Source organism: Coffea eugenioides, chromosome 2 (assembly GCF_003713205.1).
Source record: "Coffea eugenioides isolate CCC68of chromosome 2, Ceug_1.0, whole genome shotgun sequence".
NCBI lineage: Eukaryota > Viridiplantae > Streptophyta > Magnoliopsida > Gentianales > Rubiaceae > Coffea > Coffea eugenioides.
In genome coordinates this window covers 49,144,873-49,162,477 of record NC_040036.1, presented here as the reverse complement: position 1 = coordinate 49,162,477, position 17,605 = coordinate 49,144,873, and the positions used below count along the sequence as shown (strand labels likewise).

The 17,605-nt window shown below is 38.4% G+C and overlaps 1 protein-coding gene across 1 annotated transcript; it reads right to left on the bottom strand.

The window, feature by feature from the left end:
* Positions 1-11,858: 11,858 nt before the first annotated feature.
* LOC113759851 lies at positions 11,859-16,428 on the bottom strand. Its single transcript, XM_027302429.1, has 2 exons — positions 16,053-16,428; positions 11,859-11,935 (listed from the first exon to the last, which is right to left on the bottom strand). Exons 1-2 carry the CDS (start codon positions 16,426-16,428, stop codon positions 11,859-11,861), a joined length of 453 nt encoding a protein of 150 aa, XP_027158230.1.
* Positions 16,429-17,605: the final 1,177 nt, after the last annotated feature.

Here is a 17,605-nt window from a genome sequence, read left to right as displayed (position 1 = left end):
AATGGGAACATCTTAGAAACTTTGAAATTCCAAGAGCAAGAAAAGGCCAAAGCCAAATTATTTCAGAAAATTCAAAAAGAAAGGCGAACACAAGCTCATTTGAACACAAAGTTCTTAAACTCTTGCCTTAAGTATCACCTTAGCAAAACATGGTAACCAATGAAGTCAAGCAAGTAATTGAATTGAAACATTAATGTTACCAAAGATTCAATTATGAACACTAGCCAAGCATTCAAGCCTAAACAAACACTTTTAGGAACTTCCAGGGTTCAAGGGCAAAAGAAAAGGCAAATAATGATTCAAATGCAAATATCTTAGGACCTAATTGCAAGAACATGGAATGTAATTGGGCCATAGTGGAACAAGGGGAGACTTGGGGATCAAAGTGCAATTTTCAGAAATTAATTCATGCAGTTTTCATGCAAGCTACATGAAAATCAACATGAGAAACAACATTCTGCAGCAGAAATTTCTGCTGAAAGCTTTCGGCAACCCAGAAGACAACCGTGACTTTCATTTTCTCAACCTTAACACCATTTTGATCGAAAAATCTTCTAACCAAAACATTAAAGCATGAATCTAACAACCAAACAAGCAAGTAAATCAAATTCAAAGTGAGTTTCTGCAATATTTTCTCTCATGCTTGCTCAAACGAAACCCAACTCAAACTCACATCTTATTTTCCAAAAAATCAGATTTCAAGTTCACATACATAGCTTTAACTAAGCTGCAAACTATGTCATTACCATCACCTCAACAGGTAGAAAACTTAGAAGGAAAAAACATGCAAGTTCTATGCAATAGCCATGAAACAAGTTTCTGCAATTACTTCACATACTCTAGCAACCGAAGACTGCTGCACTTTCTTCTCAAGCTCAAGCTTCTTAATCACAACCGTGATCAAATATTTTTCAGCATGGTGTTTAATCATAGCTCAAGTGTTTTAAGGACTCAAACGTAAACTTAACATCAAATCATTCCATTCCTTCTCCTTAAAACCAGATTTAACAAGCAATTTAAACGTAAGGGTCCCTTAAACAGCCATGGAAAAGAAAACAAAAGGACAAAAAGATGCAGCAGCTTTTTACTCCTTTTATCTTAGCTCAGCCATCTTTGCATGCAAACACTCAAATCAGTTCTACCAATTTGTCATTTACAGACCAAATACAAGGAATTTGCCCCCCAAACATGAATAAGAACCCAGAATTCGCAAAAACAAACTGGAAAATTCTTTTCTTCTTCACTCGGCTACACTGGAAAAATTCCAGCAGCTTTAGTCCATCTTTAAACCGAATTTCCTCGGCTGAAACACTAAATTATGTACCCAAAACTAACATGCAAGACTAATAAATGAAGTCATTATCAATTCCAGTTCAAAACAGGGTCGGTCACCAACAAAATGTATCCAAACTTCCAGAATTTGTTCAACTATTTACGGATGACATGCATGCAGCAGATTTTTTTTTTTGTTTCATTCAAATTTCTGGTTTACACACAGCTAATTAATCTCATGCAGGGCTTAATCATCCAGCATTTAGTTAGCTAAACACACAACCCAGTGAGAATCAAACACTTTCCAGCAAATCTCATTCTAAAATACCCATACAACTCCCAAAACAACTCCATCGGCTAAGCTGGAAAAGTGTTTAGCAGTCCAACAACTTCTAATAAAAAAAATTCCAGCCATGCAATCAGATTCCTGGCCATAAGGTTCACATGCAACACCAAATAAAAAGGTTATCTATCAAATTGGATCCTCAATTAAGCTCAGATTATCACATGGAGTCAGAATTAAAATTACATGTCCCAAATTAGTTCATCGGCAGAGACATTTAGCCAAAACAGAATTTCTGCATGCTTCATAACATCATCCGAATGCACAATTTAACATGCATGGTCTTAATCATCACAATTTCATTTGGCTAAGTACACTTAGGTGCTCAGATTGTCCTAGAAAAACAGAAATACAGCTGCGTTCTCTCATCAGTTTCTCGGCAGCAACACTTAGCCAAAACAGAAATTTCCTAATGGCTTGATTTCTATCCACCGACTGTACAAGCCTCACATGCAACTCGCATATAGTTTCCTCCACTAGTAATCAACCTAAAAAGTCCAGAAATTACCTCACAGCAAGCTAAGCTCTTGCACAGAAAGTCTGAAAATTTTTCTTCCTCTCGGCTCTCACGCACGGCTGAAATACAGGTTTACTCGGGCTGTGGCAGATGATGGAACTGGTGGTGGTTGCGGCTGGGGAACTTGATTGCAGCTGGTAGAAATGGAAGTGCAGAATGGTGAAACTTGCTCACGGTTTCTCCCTGGCTTCACTCTAGCTTTCGGACAGAACCAGGAAATTTTGCAGCCGCGGTTTCTCCTCTTGCTCTCACCCTCTCTCGGACAGCTCAAGGCCGCAACTCACTCCACCCTTTCTCTGGTTTCCTCTCGTCCTCATGGCTTGCTGATTGCAGCTCACTCTCTCTCTCTCCCTGTCGATGATCACGAGGCAGATGGAAAATCTTGTTGTGGTTTTGGGATGTATTGATGCCGAGGAAAAAAAAAATGGAATTGGTGGTGCGAGGTCGAGGTGATATAAACCGGCACTAAGGATAGAAAATACTAGAATGTGAAGTGGAAATGGATTCGGCAGAAATAGAATTGTGATTTTTTTTGATTTTTTTTGATTTTTTATTTTTTTATTTTTTTATTTTTTTAGATTAATTAAAACAAAATTAATAATAATAAAAAGAAATAACAAAACAATTAACATTGGATAAAGAATAAATAAACTAGAAACAACAAAATGCAAATTCCATTTTCCTTTTTTTTCATTTTCATTTTTAAATAATGAAACTAAATCTAAAACAACTAAAACATATTTTTTGAACGCTTTTCTTTTTTCCTTTGAGAAATTCTACGCTAAAATGGCTAAAATAACTAAAACTAAAAGTAAATAAAACTAATTGTGACAAATAAAAATAGAACAAATAAAAAACGAATAGTAAATAAATAAATAATAAAACACCAAAAATTTGGTGTCTACATGGTTCAATTTCTTTTGATTGGCAAACCGAACATGTATATCCATGATGAATCGTTTTGATATGCCGCTTTGGCTTTTGGCTTGTAAATGTTACATCTCAACGTATATATGTTTGGTTGACATTTGGTTGGATTTCGGATTAACTTGTATTTCAAACAGCAAAAGAAAAATTTGGCTACTCTCGGCCTAGTATCCGGATTCTGACGTGGCCGGTACTGTTCATCATCGGCTTTGATTTTCGTTTTTTTTTATTTTGTGATTTTGACTTGTTTGCGCGCGTTGGTATGTTCTGGAACGTATTAGATCGACATCAACTGATCCGTTAGTCCTGGCGAGAGCTGGGCAGGCAGTCCGCTAACCCCTTTGGTACGCCTTGGGGGAAAGTGGGGCTGTTACACAAACCATAATCAATGATTCAAAATTTTGAAATAATAAATATGCACCATTGCAATCAATTTATCAAAACAAGAAAAACAACCATTATGCAATCATTCATTTATCCTCAAGTACTTATAATATCAATTAAAAGAGAGATAATTATATCATAATTTCAACTAGTTTAATTCAATTTCTCATCCTCACCCAATTTCACAAGTTAAGTGACTCATATAGCTGATAAGTAGATTCCTAATCCCATGACCATCTTCTTTTCAATCTAAAAGAGGGCTTTATTCATAGATATACAAATACTTATCGTGTAGTGAAGTTGCCTTTTGATGCAAGAATCAGCATTTTTAGATGAAAATCCTCGGTTACTCAACAATTTATATTCTAAGTTGCTTTGCATACTTTTAATTCAATGACCATTTTATGCAAAAGTCGATATTTGTAAATGAAGACTCGGGTAACTAGGCACAAGAACCATTTGAGTAGAACAACTCTTATTCTTCTCTTTTTTCTCTCTTTCTTTTTTGCCTCTTTTTTTAATCGAAAGTAAAGATAATAAATAAACATTCCCTCAAAAAAATAATCATAGGATAAGTATCGCATTTATTGACCACATTTATAACTCAACTATGTAAAATCAAGTAAAGAAGAGAAGAAATTTCATCAAACATGCAAAATTTAGACATAATTTTTCCCACTTTACAAGACATGATTTCCCAAAAATGTAAAAAACCTAATCACATAATAGCTATTTCCAAATTAAAGGAGAAATGAATTCTTATGGCCACATATATTTATTTCAAAAGTAAAAAGAATTTGAATTATTAATGGTGTGGAACACATTGCCCTTTTGGATGAAAATGAAAATTTTTTTAAAATTTTGGGGCAATTTTAAAATTTTGGACAAGTTTTTAAAAAATTTTCGCAGAGTTTCCCTTAATCTGAACGAAACTCCCTTCCATCAAACCCAAATTTGAAAGAATTGAAAGCATAATAAAAATTCCAAACTCAACTCCAATTTTTCCAACTAATTATCAATCACATATATTGTGAGAACTCGCAAATTTTCTTATTTAAATTCTTATTTCGAGCTCATTTAATTATTTATTTGACCAATTGCCCCGAATATTATTTTCTAACCTTTTTAGACCTAATTATATGGATCTATAGCTTAGTTATATTTTTAAAGTGACTTGTTTCACAATTTAATTTTTGGAAGATCGTTAAATGAGAATAGTGAATGCGCGTTTGGAAGCAATAACCGAATTGAGAGTACAATGAGCTTGGAAAATTGGAAGACTTGTACATTAGTCTTGAAATAAGTATTTTCATGTTTAAGTGCTCGAGTATTAGTTAGTTACACTATCGTTATAAGAATTTCTTCGAAATTGCACTTTATCGCGCACAAATGGGAAGTACGCGTTTTCGCGTACGCGATTAATTGAGGGACCTTAGACCATTATTTTGGGACTACTTAGAGTGAATAATAATAATATAAATGAAAGTGCATTAGAGGTTTAGTGCACTAGTGCAACAAACTCGAGAGGAATCGAGCACGAAACACGCGTGTGCGCGCGGGGAGAGAGTTGACTTTTGAGGCCTTTTAACCACACACTTAAGCTTCCTCAAGAAGTTTTTTCATCAGCACACAACTCTCTCTCTCTCTTGCTCAAGACAGCCGAACCAAGGAGGAAGAAAAACAGCTCCAAATTCTTCTCCATTTCACCACTAAATCTTCACCAAATCACACCAAAATTCAACCACACTTTGCTAAGCACTTGGAGAACATCTTAAGCTACAAAAGAGCTTGCTTTCCATGGTTTTTCTTGGGCTAAGGAGGACCGAAAATTTCTGTCTTGATCATCTAAGAAGGTAATGGACGATCAACCCATCAAATCTTGCATTATGGAAGTTATATTGCACGTATAAGCATATATATTCATGTGGGTAGCTTGATTCATGTTGGAAAATTGATGTGTGGACTCTATGAACTCCCACTTGGATTGGATGGATTGATTTGATGAATGATGATGCTATTAATGTTGGTTTATTGCTTAAATTAGTGGAATAATGTTGGGTTGTTGGTAGAAATTCAAGGAAGGTGCAATGAACAAAAGTGACCATTTTACCCCTGCCATGTTCGTGCACTTTGGTGCGAAATTTTGAGGTTCTAATGACTTGTTTGTGATGTATACATATTATATGGATTGTGTAGAAAGTTTCATTGAAAAATAACGTGATTCGGTTGATCAAATGTAGTGATTTCAAAAGTTTAGCAAAACTGGAAACTGTTCCCGGATTACCCAGGCAGTCCTTTTCTTTCGACCATAACTTTTTACTCCAATGTCAAAATTGAGTGCCGTTTGTGGTACTGAAAACTAGACATTCCCAGATTTCCAACGGTATAAAATACACATCTTGATTCTACATGAGTAATCCGTACCAACCGTTTGAACTTGGCTGCCTTGTTTCGTTAGTTCCCTGGAAGGCAGAACATGAACTACAACTTGTGGCTCAAATATAGACTAGTTGTGGATGGATTTTGAAAATGGTTTCTTCTAAGAAATTGTAGCTTTATGAATTTTTTTTCCAACGCCACCAACCATGTTCAATTCTGAGTTGAATTGAGTGATTTGTGGCCATATTTCGAAACTGACTTCTTGAAGGAAAACCCTCCTTTTGGGCAGAATTGTTACTAAACGTGATTGAGACTTGTTAATTCGAGATTCTTGGTACTAATCACCTACCAAACCTATCTTGGAATGTTTATTAGACCTTTTCTACACCAATGAACCATGGTTGAGGAAATTTCCTTGGCCAAATGCTTGAAAACAGAAAAACAGAAGTCCGAGGCAGATTTGCCTTGGAACTTCTTGGGACTTTAGTGGTTTTGTTAACCGACTTCCCATGCGTATTTTTCTATGAAATTTTACAGAGGAGTCACCCTTATATGGTAGTGTAATAATACTAATTTTAGTGCCATTCCGAGTCCGTTTTGATACCTAACCAAAATACCAAAGTTTGAAGTTTAAATCAGGAATTTTGTTTAACAGTTTCGGTTTTTCACCAACTTTGAGCTATCATATCTTGGTGCTCAACACTCCGACTCTTGTTCCATTTGTTTTGTCTTCAACTCGGATTGCAACCCTAATAGAGTTCCAAATTTTAGAGGTTAGTTCAAATCAAGTGAATTTTGCCGAATTTTCAAAGTTGGCCAAAAATCGACCTAAACCTGTCTCAAGTGCCCCAAAACAGCAACTTTGAGCTAAATTTTAAATACTTTCCGTTTGGAATCATGGAAAAGTGCATTCTAGGAACTTTTAGTACTTTGGAAGAAGTTTCCAACGGTACCAAGTTTTCCAATTTTGGACCTACTGAGTGCAAGATCTGATTTTTCTAAATTTGACGCGCAAAGCTGAAATTTACCGAGTTCTTAGAAAATGAAATTTTGAGAACTCGTTATTCCTTCTTGATGATAATTGGTCACTTTAAACTCAATTTCATGAAGGAAATCAGTTTTGCTTGTGTTAATAAAACCTCACTTTTGAACCTTTATTTTGAGTGGCTAAGGTTCTTGGTTTGAGGTATTGACTAGTCTAGATGAGTGTAACTCCTTTCTTAATTAATGCGTGATTATGAGTGAAAAATGCTTGTTAATTGCTTCAGGTACTCAAGCGAGTCTTGAAGAGAATCCCGAAGGGGACAACTAAAGATTTTACTCGCTCGAATTACTTTGAATTGGTGAGTATCAAGTGCATGACTTGTCGTGTTTACTTGATTTACCTATTTATATACGTGAATATCACTTGATGAGACGAGTGTATACTTTATCGCACTCACTCTCCTTTACTCGAACTTTACTTGCATTAACTTGGTTTTCAAAGTCGATTTGAGTGAATCTCGTCGACTAAAATATACTTGTTTTCGTGTGCATATCGTGTTGTCGTGCGTGTCGTGCATGTCGTGCGTGTCGTGTTGTCGGGTGGAGTAAACCTCCTCGACTTATGGGGACGCCCAATTCTCTTAGCCAATCTTGCAACTCGAGCCGACATGGGCTTGGTCGAGAAGTTTGATAAATCAAGAGAATAACAAAACACAACTTGATCTTTTGAGATCTTGTTCGGCATACTCGTGGAGTATTGCCCTTTTCGTGCGTGTTCTAAAAATCAAAACTTGATCTCTTGAGATCTCGTTCGGCATACTCGACGAGTATCGCCCTTTTCGTGCGTGTTTGGTTACGGATCCGAGAGGGTGGAATGTTGGCCGGAGGAAGTAATAAGTGAAGTTTCTACAGATATAATACCTACCTGGATGACGGAGTGTCATCACGAGGGGGTACCGGATCGAGTTGTGGCGAAACAAGTGGAAAACAGCTCCTGAGAGCTCCTATATCCTTGAATTGTTTCTGTTTACTTTTCTCGCTCGAATTGTAATTTACTTGAATATTGGGATTGTTACTTGGACAACGTGCTTGCATGTGTTATTTGGGTAACTGATGTATTTTGAACTCATGGTGCAAGACTTGGATATTCGATTATGGAAGTGACTTTTCCTTATTTGACTAGTACAAATTGTTGTATATTGTTAAGCTTGAATCGATTTGTTTCGAGTGCTGGCGAGAATTGGGCAGGCGTTCCCCGGATACCCTTGGGTTCGTCCTTGGGAGAAGTGGGGGCGTCACATATATAATCTCAAGTTTTTTCCTCCACACTTTAAAATGCACATAGTCCTCAATGTGTATAGAAGGAAAAATGAGACAAAGAAAGGAATACTCCCTTACTGACGTGATTGAAGTGTTTACAACCATGAAGTTCACGAACCATTCTTTGTAATTATACAAATACTGCATTTATATCAAAATAGGAAAGTTCATGAGTTTCATTTGTGACCATTAGGAATGAAAAGCTTGAAAAATATACAAAAGTTTGAGTCATACAAAAGTGACAAAGGCATGAAGAATCTTCACGAATAATGGCTTGCCTTTGTCTTGTATTGCACCTTTATAAAATAGACGAGAAACTACTTAAGATACAAAAGGCAACACCTCACTTCCTAAATCTCTATACAGTTAAACTTTTTCACCCAAAATGCCTAGAGTAAGAAGTGTAAAACATAAGACATAAATCTTCATCTAAACACTTATAAAGATCACCATATCATAACAAGATCAAATTACGAGCCACAACGAATCCAAGAAATTACATTATGCACATATTCAATTTCAATTCCTAAATTCCACTAAAATTACTTAATTCTTCAAATATCCAGCATTTATCATACAGGCATGCTCCATATGAACAATGAGTAATAGGAATCCCATTATAACTCCTAAACATCAAAGAAAATGCATCACTTTCAAAACTAGTTTAACTAGTAATTCTCTAAAACTCATAAATTCAAATTTTTCCAAATGTCATCGTCGAATGAATGTAAATATGTAAACGTCATCAACAAGTACAATCTAGAAACCCTAGCCGCAATGAGTTCTTACAAGAGGTTCGGCAGGTGATTTTTGAGATGGACGGGGATAGTGCAGCTGGGCCTGATGGTTTTACTGGCAAATTTTTTACCTCCTCCTGGGACATAATTGGTGGGGATGTCTATTGAGCAGTTCAAAGTTTTTTCTGTGGGGAGGAGCTGCCCCGGCAAGTAACTGCTACTTCTATAGTCTTACTGGCCAAGGTTGCACGTCCGAAGAATTTCTCCGAATTTCGTCCGATCAGCTTGTGTAACTTTGATCTCTAAGCTTCCGGCACTTCGGCTTGCTTCCATCCTTCCCAAAATAATCTCTGAGAACCAAAGTAGCTTCATCCAGGGACAGTTAATCTCCGATAATTACTTGTTAGCTCAGGAATTGATTTTGACGATTGGACGGGCTGCAAGGGGAGGTAATGTGGCTTTGAAGCTAGATATGATGAAAGCTTATGATCGAGTTGTGTGGCCTTTTCTGATCAATGTGCTTAAAGCTTTTGGATTCGGAGAGCTATGGATAGATATAGTTTGGAGGCTTATCTCAAATGCCTAGTTTTCAGTGGTTGTAAATGGGTCGTCGTTTGGTTTCTTTAAATCAGCCTGGGGGCTTCGTCAAGGGGATCCTCTATCTCCTGCACTGTTTATCATTGGGGCTAAGGTGTTGTCGAGGTCGCTCAATAATTTACAGTGTCATCGAGGGTTTCAGGGGTTTCGAGTCCCTAAGGGATGTCCCCTAGTGACTCATTTGGGGTATGCGGATGATGTGTTGGTCTTCTCCAGTGCTTCGGTGAAATCGTTGAAACTCGTGAAGCATGTTTTAACTGATTATGAGGCAGTTTCCGAGCAAAGGATCAATGCGAGGAAAAGTTGTTTCTCGGTGCACCCGACAGCCTCTCCTTCCAAGCGATTGGAAATTCAGAGGATAACGGAGTTCTCGTATAAACATTTCCCGATTAAGTACCTCGGATTGCCACTTTATTGTGGACGTCAAAAGAAAGAATTCTTTGGGGGGTTGTGTCAAGCAGTATTACTTTGGGTGCTGTCCTGGCAGAATAGGATGTTGTCTCAGGGTGGAAGGATTGTGTTGTTGAAACATGTCCTCTCTTCTATGCCGACCTACCTTTTGATGGCGGCCTCTCCCCCCAAAGCTATTTTCAAGGAGCTTGAAGGTATGTTCTCCAATTTCCTGTGGGGGTTGACCGAGGGAGGTCCCAAATACCATTGGCTTCGGTGGAAGGATTTGTGTGTTTCGCGAGAAGAAGGGGGGATTGGATTACATCTACTGGAGGATATTCACAGAGCCTTCTCCATCAAGTTATGGTGGAATTTTCGTTCCAATTCATCCTTGTAGGCTTCATTTATGCATGCAAAGTTTTGTTGGGAGATGCATCCTAATCTAGCCTTTACCGATAAAGGTTCAGAGGGGTGAAGAAGGATGGTGAAAGTGCGAGCTATTGCTGAGAGGCACATTGGATGGATTGTTCATTCCGGGAACTCTAACTTTTGGTTTGACAATTGGCTTGGTACGGAGGGACTGGCAGATCGTTTGGATAGCATGTTAGATCACAAGGTGGCGGACTTTGTGCAAAGTGGTTCCTGGGACGTCCGCAGCATTTCACATTGGGTGCCTCTGGATATAGTAACGGAGATTGGCCGAATTGATCCACCTGATGGGCCGCTTCCTGATCTGATAATTTGGAGAACGGAGCAATCGGGCCGTTTTACGCTGAAGTCAGCTTTCTCCTTGGTTCAACATCATTCTGGGTCGTCGCCGCTATTTAAACGCATTTGGCATCAAGTGGTGCCGTTGAGAGTTTCTTTTTCCTTCTGCGCCTGCTGCGGGATCGCCTCCCTTTGGATTGTACTTTATGAAGGTTGGGGATTCATGGACCTTCTCGGTGTGCGTGTTGCCCCTCTCCTAGGATTGAGACTACAGAGCATTTGTTTGGTGCGAGAGTTATGGCACAATTTGTTTGGAGGTTTTTTGGGGCCGCGGTTGGAGTAGGCTGGACGGGGTCTTCGTTCCGCGTCCGTATGGCAGCCTGGGGGGATGGGCGGCATCAAAGTAAGCTCTTGGAGTTTGTCCATCAGGTTCTCCCTTTGTTGATCTGTTGGCATCTATGGAAGGCTCGGAACGCAATGAAATACGAGGGCAAGAGGATTGTGGAGGCACAGGTATGTCAATCTATCTTCTCCGAGCTGCAACAGTTGTTCAGGATCCAATTCCCGGAATTTCGAGCTCCGTCATTGTCATGGATTCGATTTTATGTGGCCATCTCGACATGGAAAACGGCAGTTTCACATAGGTTGGTTAAATGGTTGTGACCCTCCCTCGGAGTCTAAAACTTAACACGGACGGTTGTTCTAAGGGTAACCCTGGCTTGAGTGGAGGAAGGAGGGTGCTTCGTGATGGGGAGGGGAAGCTGGTGCTGGCATTCTCATGTAGTTTCGGTTTGGCTTCGAGTATGCAGGCTGAGGCCCACACCCTGCTGTTTGGGATCAAGTTGTGTCTCCAAAGGGGGTTTGGTACCTTGGACGTTGAACTGGACTTGGTGGTTTTAGTCCGCATCTTGAATCGATCAGTACATTGCCCATGGGGTATTTACATGGAGGTGCAGCAGTTAATGGGGTTGGCGTCTCATTTTTCTCGGATTCTTCACTGCTATTGTCAGGCTAACCAGGTCGCGGGTACATTGGCAAATGCTGGTTGCCAGCGTGCCCGAGACGACATCTATCTGGCAGTTTCAGATTTGCCCCAATTAGCGAGAGGAGCTCTTTTTCTAGATAGGCTAGGAGTTCCATCTCTCCGCCAGGTTAGAACGATGTGAGGGAGTAGCATTCCTGAGCTATGGCGCTTGTAACCTTGGTTTGCATCTAATAAAACTTCCTTTTTGAAAAAAAAAATGTCATCAACAAGCAAAATTTTGGCTATTTGAATCATCCAATTATGTTTAATAACATTTCAAGACCAATTACCACATTGATCATAATATATGAATATGCATAAAATTGAAACATTGCATAGATCATCACCAATTCCTACATTGATCATATAAACATATTTAGAGATGTCAAATAAGCACAATAGAACTCATAACCATCAACAAACAACATCACAAATTCAACATTTATAGATTGTCAAGAAACTCGGGAAACATGTGAATGGCAAAATTTAAAATACCATGCTAAGTTGAAGAATATCACCTCCAATCGGTAGAGTGATGTTTTATGATGCAAGTGATGCAAAATCCCTACAAAATTTCACGCAAATTGGTCCCCAAATGATCAAATTTTAGATTTGAAAACCTTGAACTCGTGAAGATCAATCCAAAAGTTTAATTGTTTATGGATGCTTTTGATCAATGGAAGATTGTTCTAAAGGATGTTTATTGGGGGATTTAAAACAAGAAAATTGGGTGACAATGGAGATTTAGTGAAGTGGAGTGAGTATAGATGTGACGCCCCCACCTCTCCCCCGGGCGACCCTAGGGTATTAGCGGGACGCCTGCCCAACTTTCGTCAAGACTCACGCACTCGTTCAAGCCTAATATAGAGCCACAAAACAACCATCGGCTTAAATAAGAAGTACTAAGAATATACAAGCCACAACTCTAAGGTTAACAATTATCATGACAAACCACCAACTAAGAGTAACAAAAGTTACAATTTAAGAGTCACTAATTTCATTCAAAAATACTAGCTTCCACTGAATCGCTAGTCTAGATCCTCCAATCCACTTCCAAATCCTGTTAAGGAAAACAAACTTAAAGGGATGAGTGAACGCTCAGTGAGGCCAAGAAAACAGACAAGCGAGCAACACCAATCAATCAAATAATGTGCTTGAAAGCAACTTTAAACATGGCATTTTATTCAAGTGCACAAGTAGGAATTAACACACAAGGAGGATACAGGAGCTCTCAGGAGCTATTTCCACATCCCGATCAAGTTGAGCCGTCTGGGGTTGACCCTCTATCAACCCAAATAATAACACGACCGTAGTGCTCCACTTACTTCCTCTATCCAACATAACACTCACTCGGATCCGGAACCAAACATGTATGAAGTGACAATGCTATTCGAGTATACCTAGCGAGATCTTAAAAGATCAAGTTATAATATTTCCCAAGGTTTACCAAGTTTCTCGACCAAACCCTTGCCGGCTCGAGTTACAAGGTTAACCAATGGGTTGGGGCGCCCCCAGAAGTATATTTGGTCGACGAGACAACGCACCAATCGACTTTGAATCGGTCATAGCACTGAGTCGGGATAAGCGGTACCTCCCACCCGAATAGGACATGATACTTCTAGCCGCTCAGTGCTCACGACTTAAAACATGTTCATGTTCAAGTGCAAGTCATGTATATTCATGTAACAAGTATCATGTAATCAGGAGAGAGAGAGGATGAGGGCGATAAAGTACACCCTCGTCTCGACAAATTCATGTATCATATATAGCACTTGTACACGTATCATTTCAAACACATTAGCATTTAACATACACTTGACACTCACCAAAAGTCAAGGCAAATAAGAGCAAAGTGAGAAGTCAGACGAGCTCTTCGGCATCCTCGTGACCACCTGAGACAAGCACAATCACAAGTACCTAGGTGCTCGACCAAGGTTATAAAGTAAAACATTTCTTGCTACCCACTCTCAAGGTCATAAGTTCGAGTCAAGTTAAAAGAGTTTTTCTCGCTAAATCATTGAAATAATGCTCAAAGAGAGCTCAAAGGTCATTTTTTGATTCAAGCCGTAGTATGTAATCTCAATTCTAAAAGAAAGTACCATTTTTACTTTCGGCACGAAAATCGAGGGAAAAAGGATAGACGGATTTCATCTCTTAAAACTTCAAATCTCATGTCCAAGCTTTTGAACAGAAAGAGCGTTTCATATTTTTCAAACTAATGGAGTCAAAACTCATCCAAAACTCCACTCATATGCATAGGAAATGTCAAGGCTAAAGGTTCCAAGATTCGAGTATAAAACTAGTGAAAATTCTCCAATATTTACTCTAGTCAAAACGCTCCCTTTTAAAAGTTCAAACTCATGTAAATCTAGGGCATAAGAATAGGGTGCCAATAACCAAGGAAGTTAACAACCAAAAAAAAATGCATTAAGGAAGGTTTAATCCTTTGGAAACCAAGATTCAAAATGAAGGTTTAATGTTCAAAAGTGACCTTGTGTCCAACCATGAAATTAAACTTAAAATGAACTACAATCTCAAAGGGAGGTTGAAAATGTTTAAAAGAGTACTTTGGTTGAAACCAAAAAATTTCTAACTTGGTGCAACACTGCTTGGAAAAAATCGTATCTCGAGTTCCGTAAGTCTAAAAATTGGAAACTTTATACCGTTAGAAACAATATCAATGCACTAAAACTCTCTACAAGACACTTTTCTCAGACTCCAATTCGAAATCATTCAAATTTTAGTTCAAAGTCACTGTTCCAGATAGGACAGAGCAAAACAGGCTTGCAATTTCATCAATGTTTGGAAATTCGGCAAAATTCGTAGAAATGGAATCAACACGTGAAATTTATACCACTAATAGTGTTCTAAATCTAGTTTCAAATAAAATAACCGGAACCCAATTTGGACCTTTCAACATCAAGATACAATGGTTTTAAGAAAACTTAATTTTGGAACCTGTTTACGAAATTTCCAGTTTTGAAGGATTGACAGAGTTTCAAAATCTGACCATAACTAAAGCTACACAACTCAAAATTTAGTGTGATTGGTAGCGTTGAAAACTAGATTCAAAAGGCTACAATTCACTAGAAGGAACTGTCTTAAAATTCGTTTTGCAAGATCGGTGAAATTGAGCTACAAACTGCAGCTAGGCTGGTTTCTCGAATGAGAACAGTGAGGAAATTCAGTCATCTTTGCCGGATCACTACGGCTCATAGGAAACGAATTAGGAGGAGCATTTTATACCAACAGAAAGCTCTCGGAGTCTAATTTTGGATGCCATAAATGACACTCGATTTCAACTCCCAGACAAAAAGTTATGACCCAAAACGTGAACACTGGTTGGTGCTCCTGGTTAGAAATTTTTCCAGAATTCATCCTCACTTTAACCCTACTTTGAGACAACCAATTGAAAAGCTTTTTGGAAGATATTCAACACACATAACCACTAACATGTCTCAAACATTATTGCACTAGAATAGCATCAAAATTGAAAATTAACATGAGGGTTTCAACAAGCCAAAATTCGGACAGCATGCACCTCTCATCTTCTAGCTTTCTTTTCTAACTTTCCAACTAAAACTGAACCATATCTTCTCAAAATAAGCATCAAACAAGCAATTAAACATACAAAATCCTCAAGGCCTCTACCTACAAAGCCACCTCAAATCCACTACTTAATGTCAAGGTTCTTGTGAACCCATCAACAACCCAACAACTAACTAACTATAACTAACTACTACTAAGATTTGAGAGGAAAAGTTGAGGTTTCTTTGGATGATTACCTTGCTGCCAAGATGAAGACTAAACACTAGGGTTTGAGCTCTTAAATCACCAAAGTTTCCTCCTTGTTCAAGTCACCTTCCAAGCTTGCATGAAGAACCAAAAAAAGAAGCAAATTTGGAGAGTTTTCTTAGAGGAAAATGGAAGACGAGAACTGAAATTTTTGAGGGGAAATGAGGGAGGGGAGTCGGCCAAGTGAGAGGAGAGGAAGAAAGGTTGGTGGTTGTTCGGTGATTTGATGGGGTGTTAGAAGGATTGACATAAAGGTGTTCTTGGTGCCTAGAAGTCAACAACCGATTAGTGAGTAATTAGTGCTCCTAATTGAGCTTAACTTAACTCACACACATCTAATCCCTCAATTAACGTTTCTTAGTCTACTATTAATCATCCTTAATTCTCTAAGATTAATGTACTCTCACATCGCATTTGCCTCAAAAAACGTGCATTCGCGATTTGTCGCAAAACGAATCATAGAAAAATTAAATTCGCTAACGAAACGTTTTAAAAATATAAATGAGACATTGTTCCGTGTAAATGGATTTAAAATGAATGAAATAAATTATTCGGAATAAACGGATAAATAAATAATTAAATAAGCCAGTAAAATAAAATAAAAGTAAGAAAAATTAAAATTCGGGTCCTCACATCCTTTCCCCCTTAAAAGAATTTCGTTCTCGAAATTTATACCTTGATTCAGAAACAACTCTGGATATTTCTTCTGGATCTCCTCTTCTACTTCCCAAGTCGCTTCCTCCACTCCCTGGTTTCTCCATAAAACCTTCACTAGAGGGATTTGCTTGCGTCCTAACTCCTTCATTTTTGGATCTAAAATCTTTACTGGTCTTTCTTCATAGGACAAATTCTCATCAATCTCTACCTCTTCTGGTCGTAACCCATGAGACAGGTCGGGATGATATTTCTTAAGCATGGAGACATGGAAGACATTATGAATCCTGAACAAACTCAAAGGCAATTCCAACTTGTAAGCTACACTCCCTACGCGTTGAATAACCTTATAGGGTCCCACAAATCTCGAATGTAATTTCTTCCCTTTTCCCGTCATTAGACTTGCTTTCAAAGGTGTAATTTTAAGGAATACTTTATCTCCAATCTCGAACTAAAAATCTTTCCTCCGATTATCCGCATAGCTCTTTTGGCGGTTTTGAGCCGTTCGAATCCTCTGACGTATCAGTTTCACCTTCTCATAAGCTTCTTCAACCCAAGGTACAGTAGTCGGGTCCGAAATCTTCTTTTCTCCAACTTCGTCCCAATTAATCGGAGATCGACACTTTCGACCATAAAGAGCTTCCTAAGGAGCCATTTGTATTGAAGAATAAAAACTATTGTTATAAGCAAATTCCACTAACGTAAGCTACTGACTCCAATTCTCTCCAAAGTCCATAATACATGACCTCAACATGTCCTCTAGGGTTTGGATTGTCCTTTTCGATTGTCCATCGGTCTGCGGGTGGTAAGTGGTACTAAAATTCAGCTTAGTCCCTAGGTATTCTTGCATCTTTTGCCAAAATCGAAACACAAACCTAGAATCCTGATCTGAGACTATACTCACTGGTATCCCATGCAATCTTATAATCTCATCCAAGTACAACTTAGCCAACTTTTCCAAAGAGTATTTCCTACTAATCGGCAAAAAGTGAGCAGATTTGGTCAATCGATCCACTATTACCCAAATAGCATCGTGCCCTCTCTGAGTCCTTGGTAGCCTTGATACGAAGTCCATTGTGATATTTTTCCATTTCCAGTCGGGTATCTCTAACGGCTGTAATAATCCAAACGGTTTCTGATGCTCGGCCTTAACCTGCTGGCAAGTGAGACAAGTTCGAACAAATTAAACAATCTCTCTCTTCATATTCTCCCACCAATAAAGGCTTTTCAAGTCTTGATACATCTTATTGTCTCCAGGGTGTACCGTATACTTAGAACGGTGAGTTTCATCTAAAATTTCCTTCTTTAGACCTCCATTCTTGGGTACCACTAGGCGATTTCTAAACTTTAACACTCCATCGGTCCCCAAATTGAAATCAGACTTTTCCCCTTTTTAAACTTTTTAAACCCATTTTTGCACTTCAGGGTCTTCTTTTTGAACTTCTTTGATTCAATCTAATAAGTAGATTTCACAGTAATATTTCCAAAGATTACTCTCTGTGGCTTAAGACGTGTATTCCAAACACTAACTTCTTCTAGGATGTGACATTTTCTCACCATTAAACTAGCCACTT

Bases quoted from the DNA above. Each gene is read 5' to 3' on its own strand.
- LOC113759851 (XM_027302429.1), bottom strand. From the start codon at position 16,428: ATGACGGGAAAAGGGAAGAAATTACATTCGAGATTTGTGGGACCCTAT. The intron at 11,936-16,052 runs GTATAAATTTCG...TGATCAATGTAG, and splicing joins AGAGTTGTTTCTGAATCAAG to GAATTGGTGATGATCTATGC.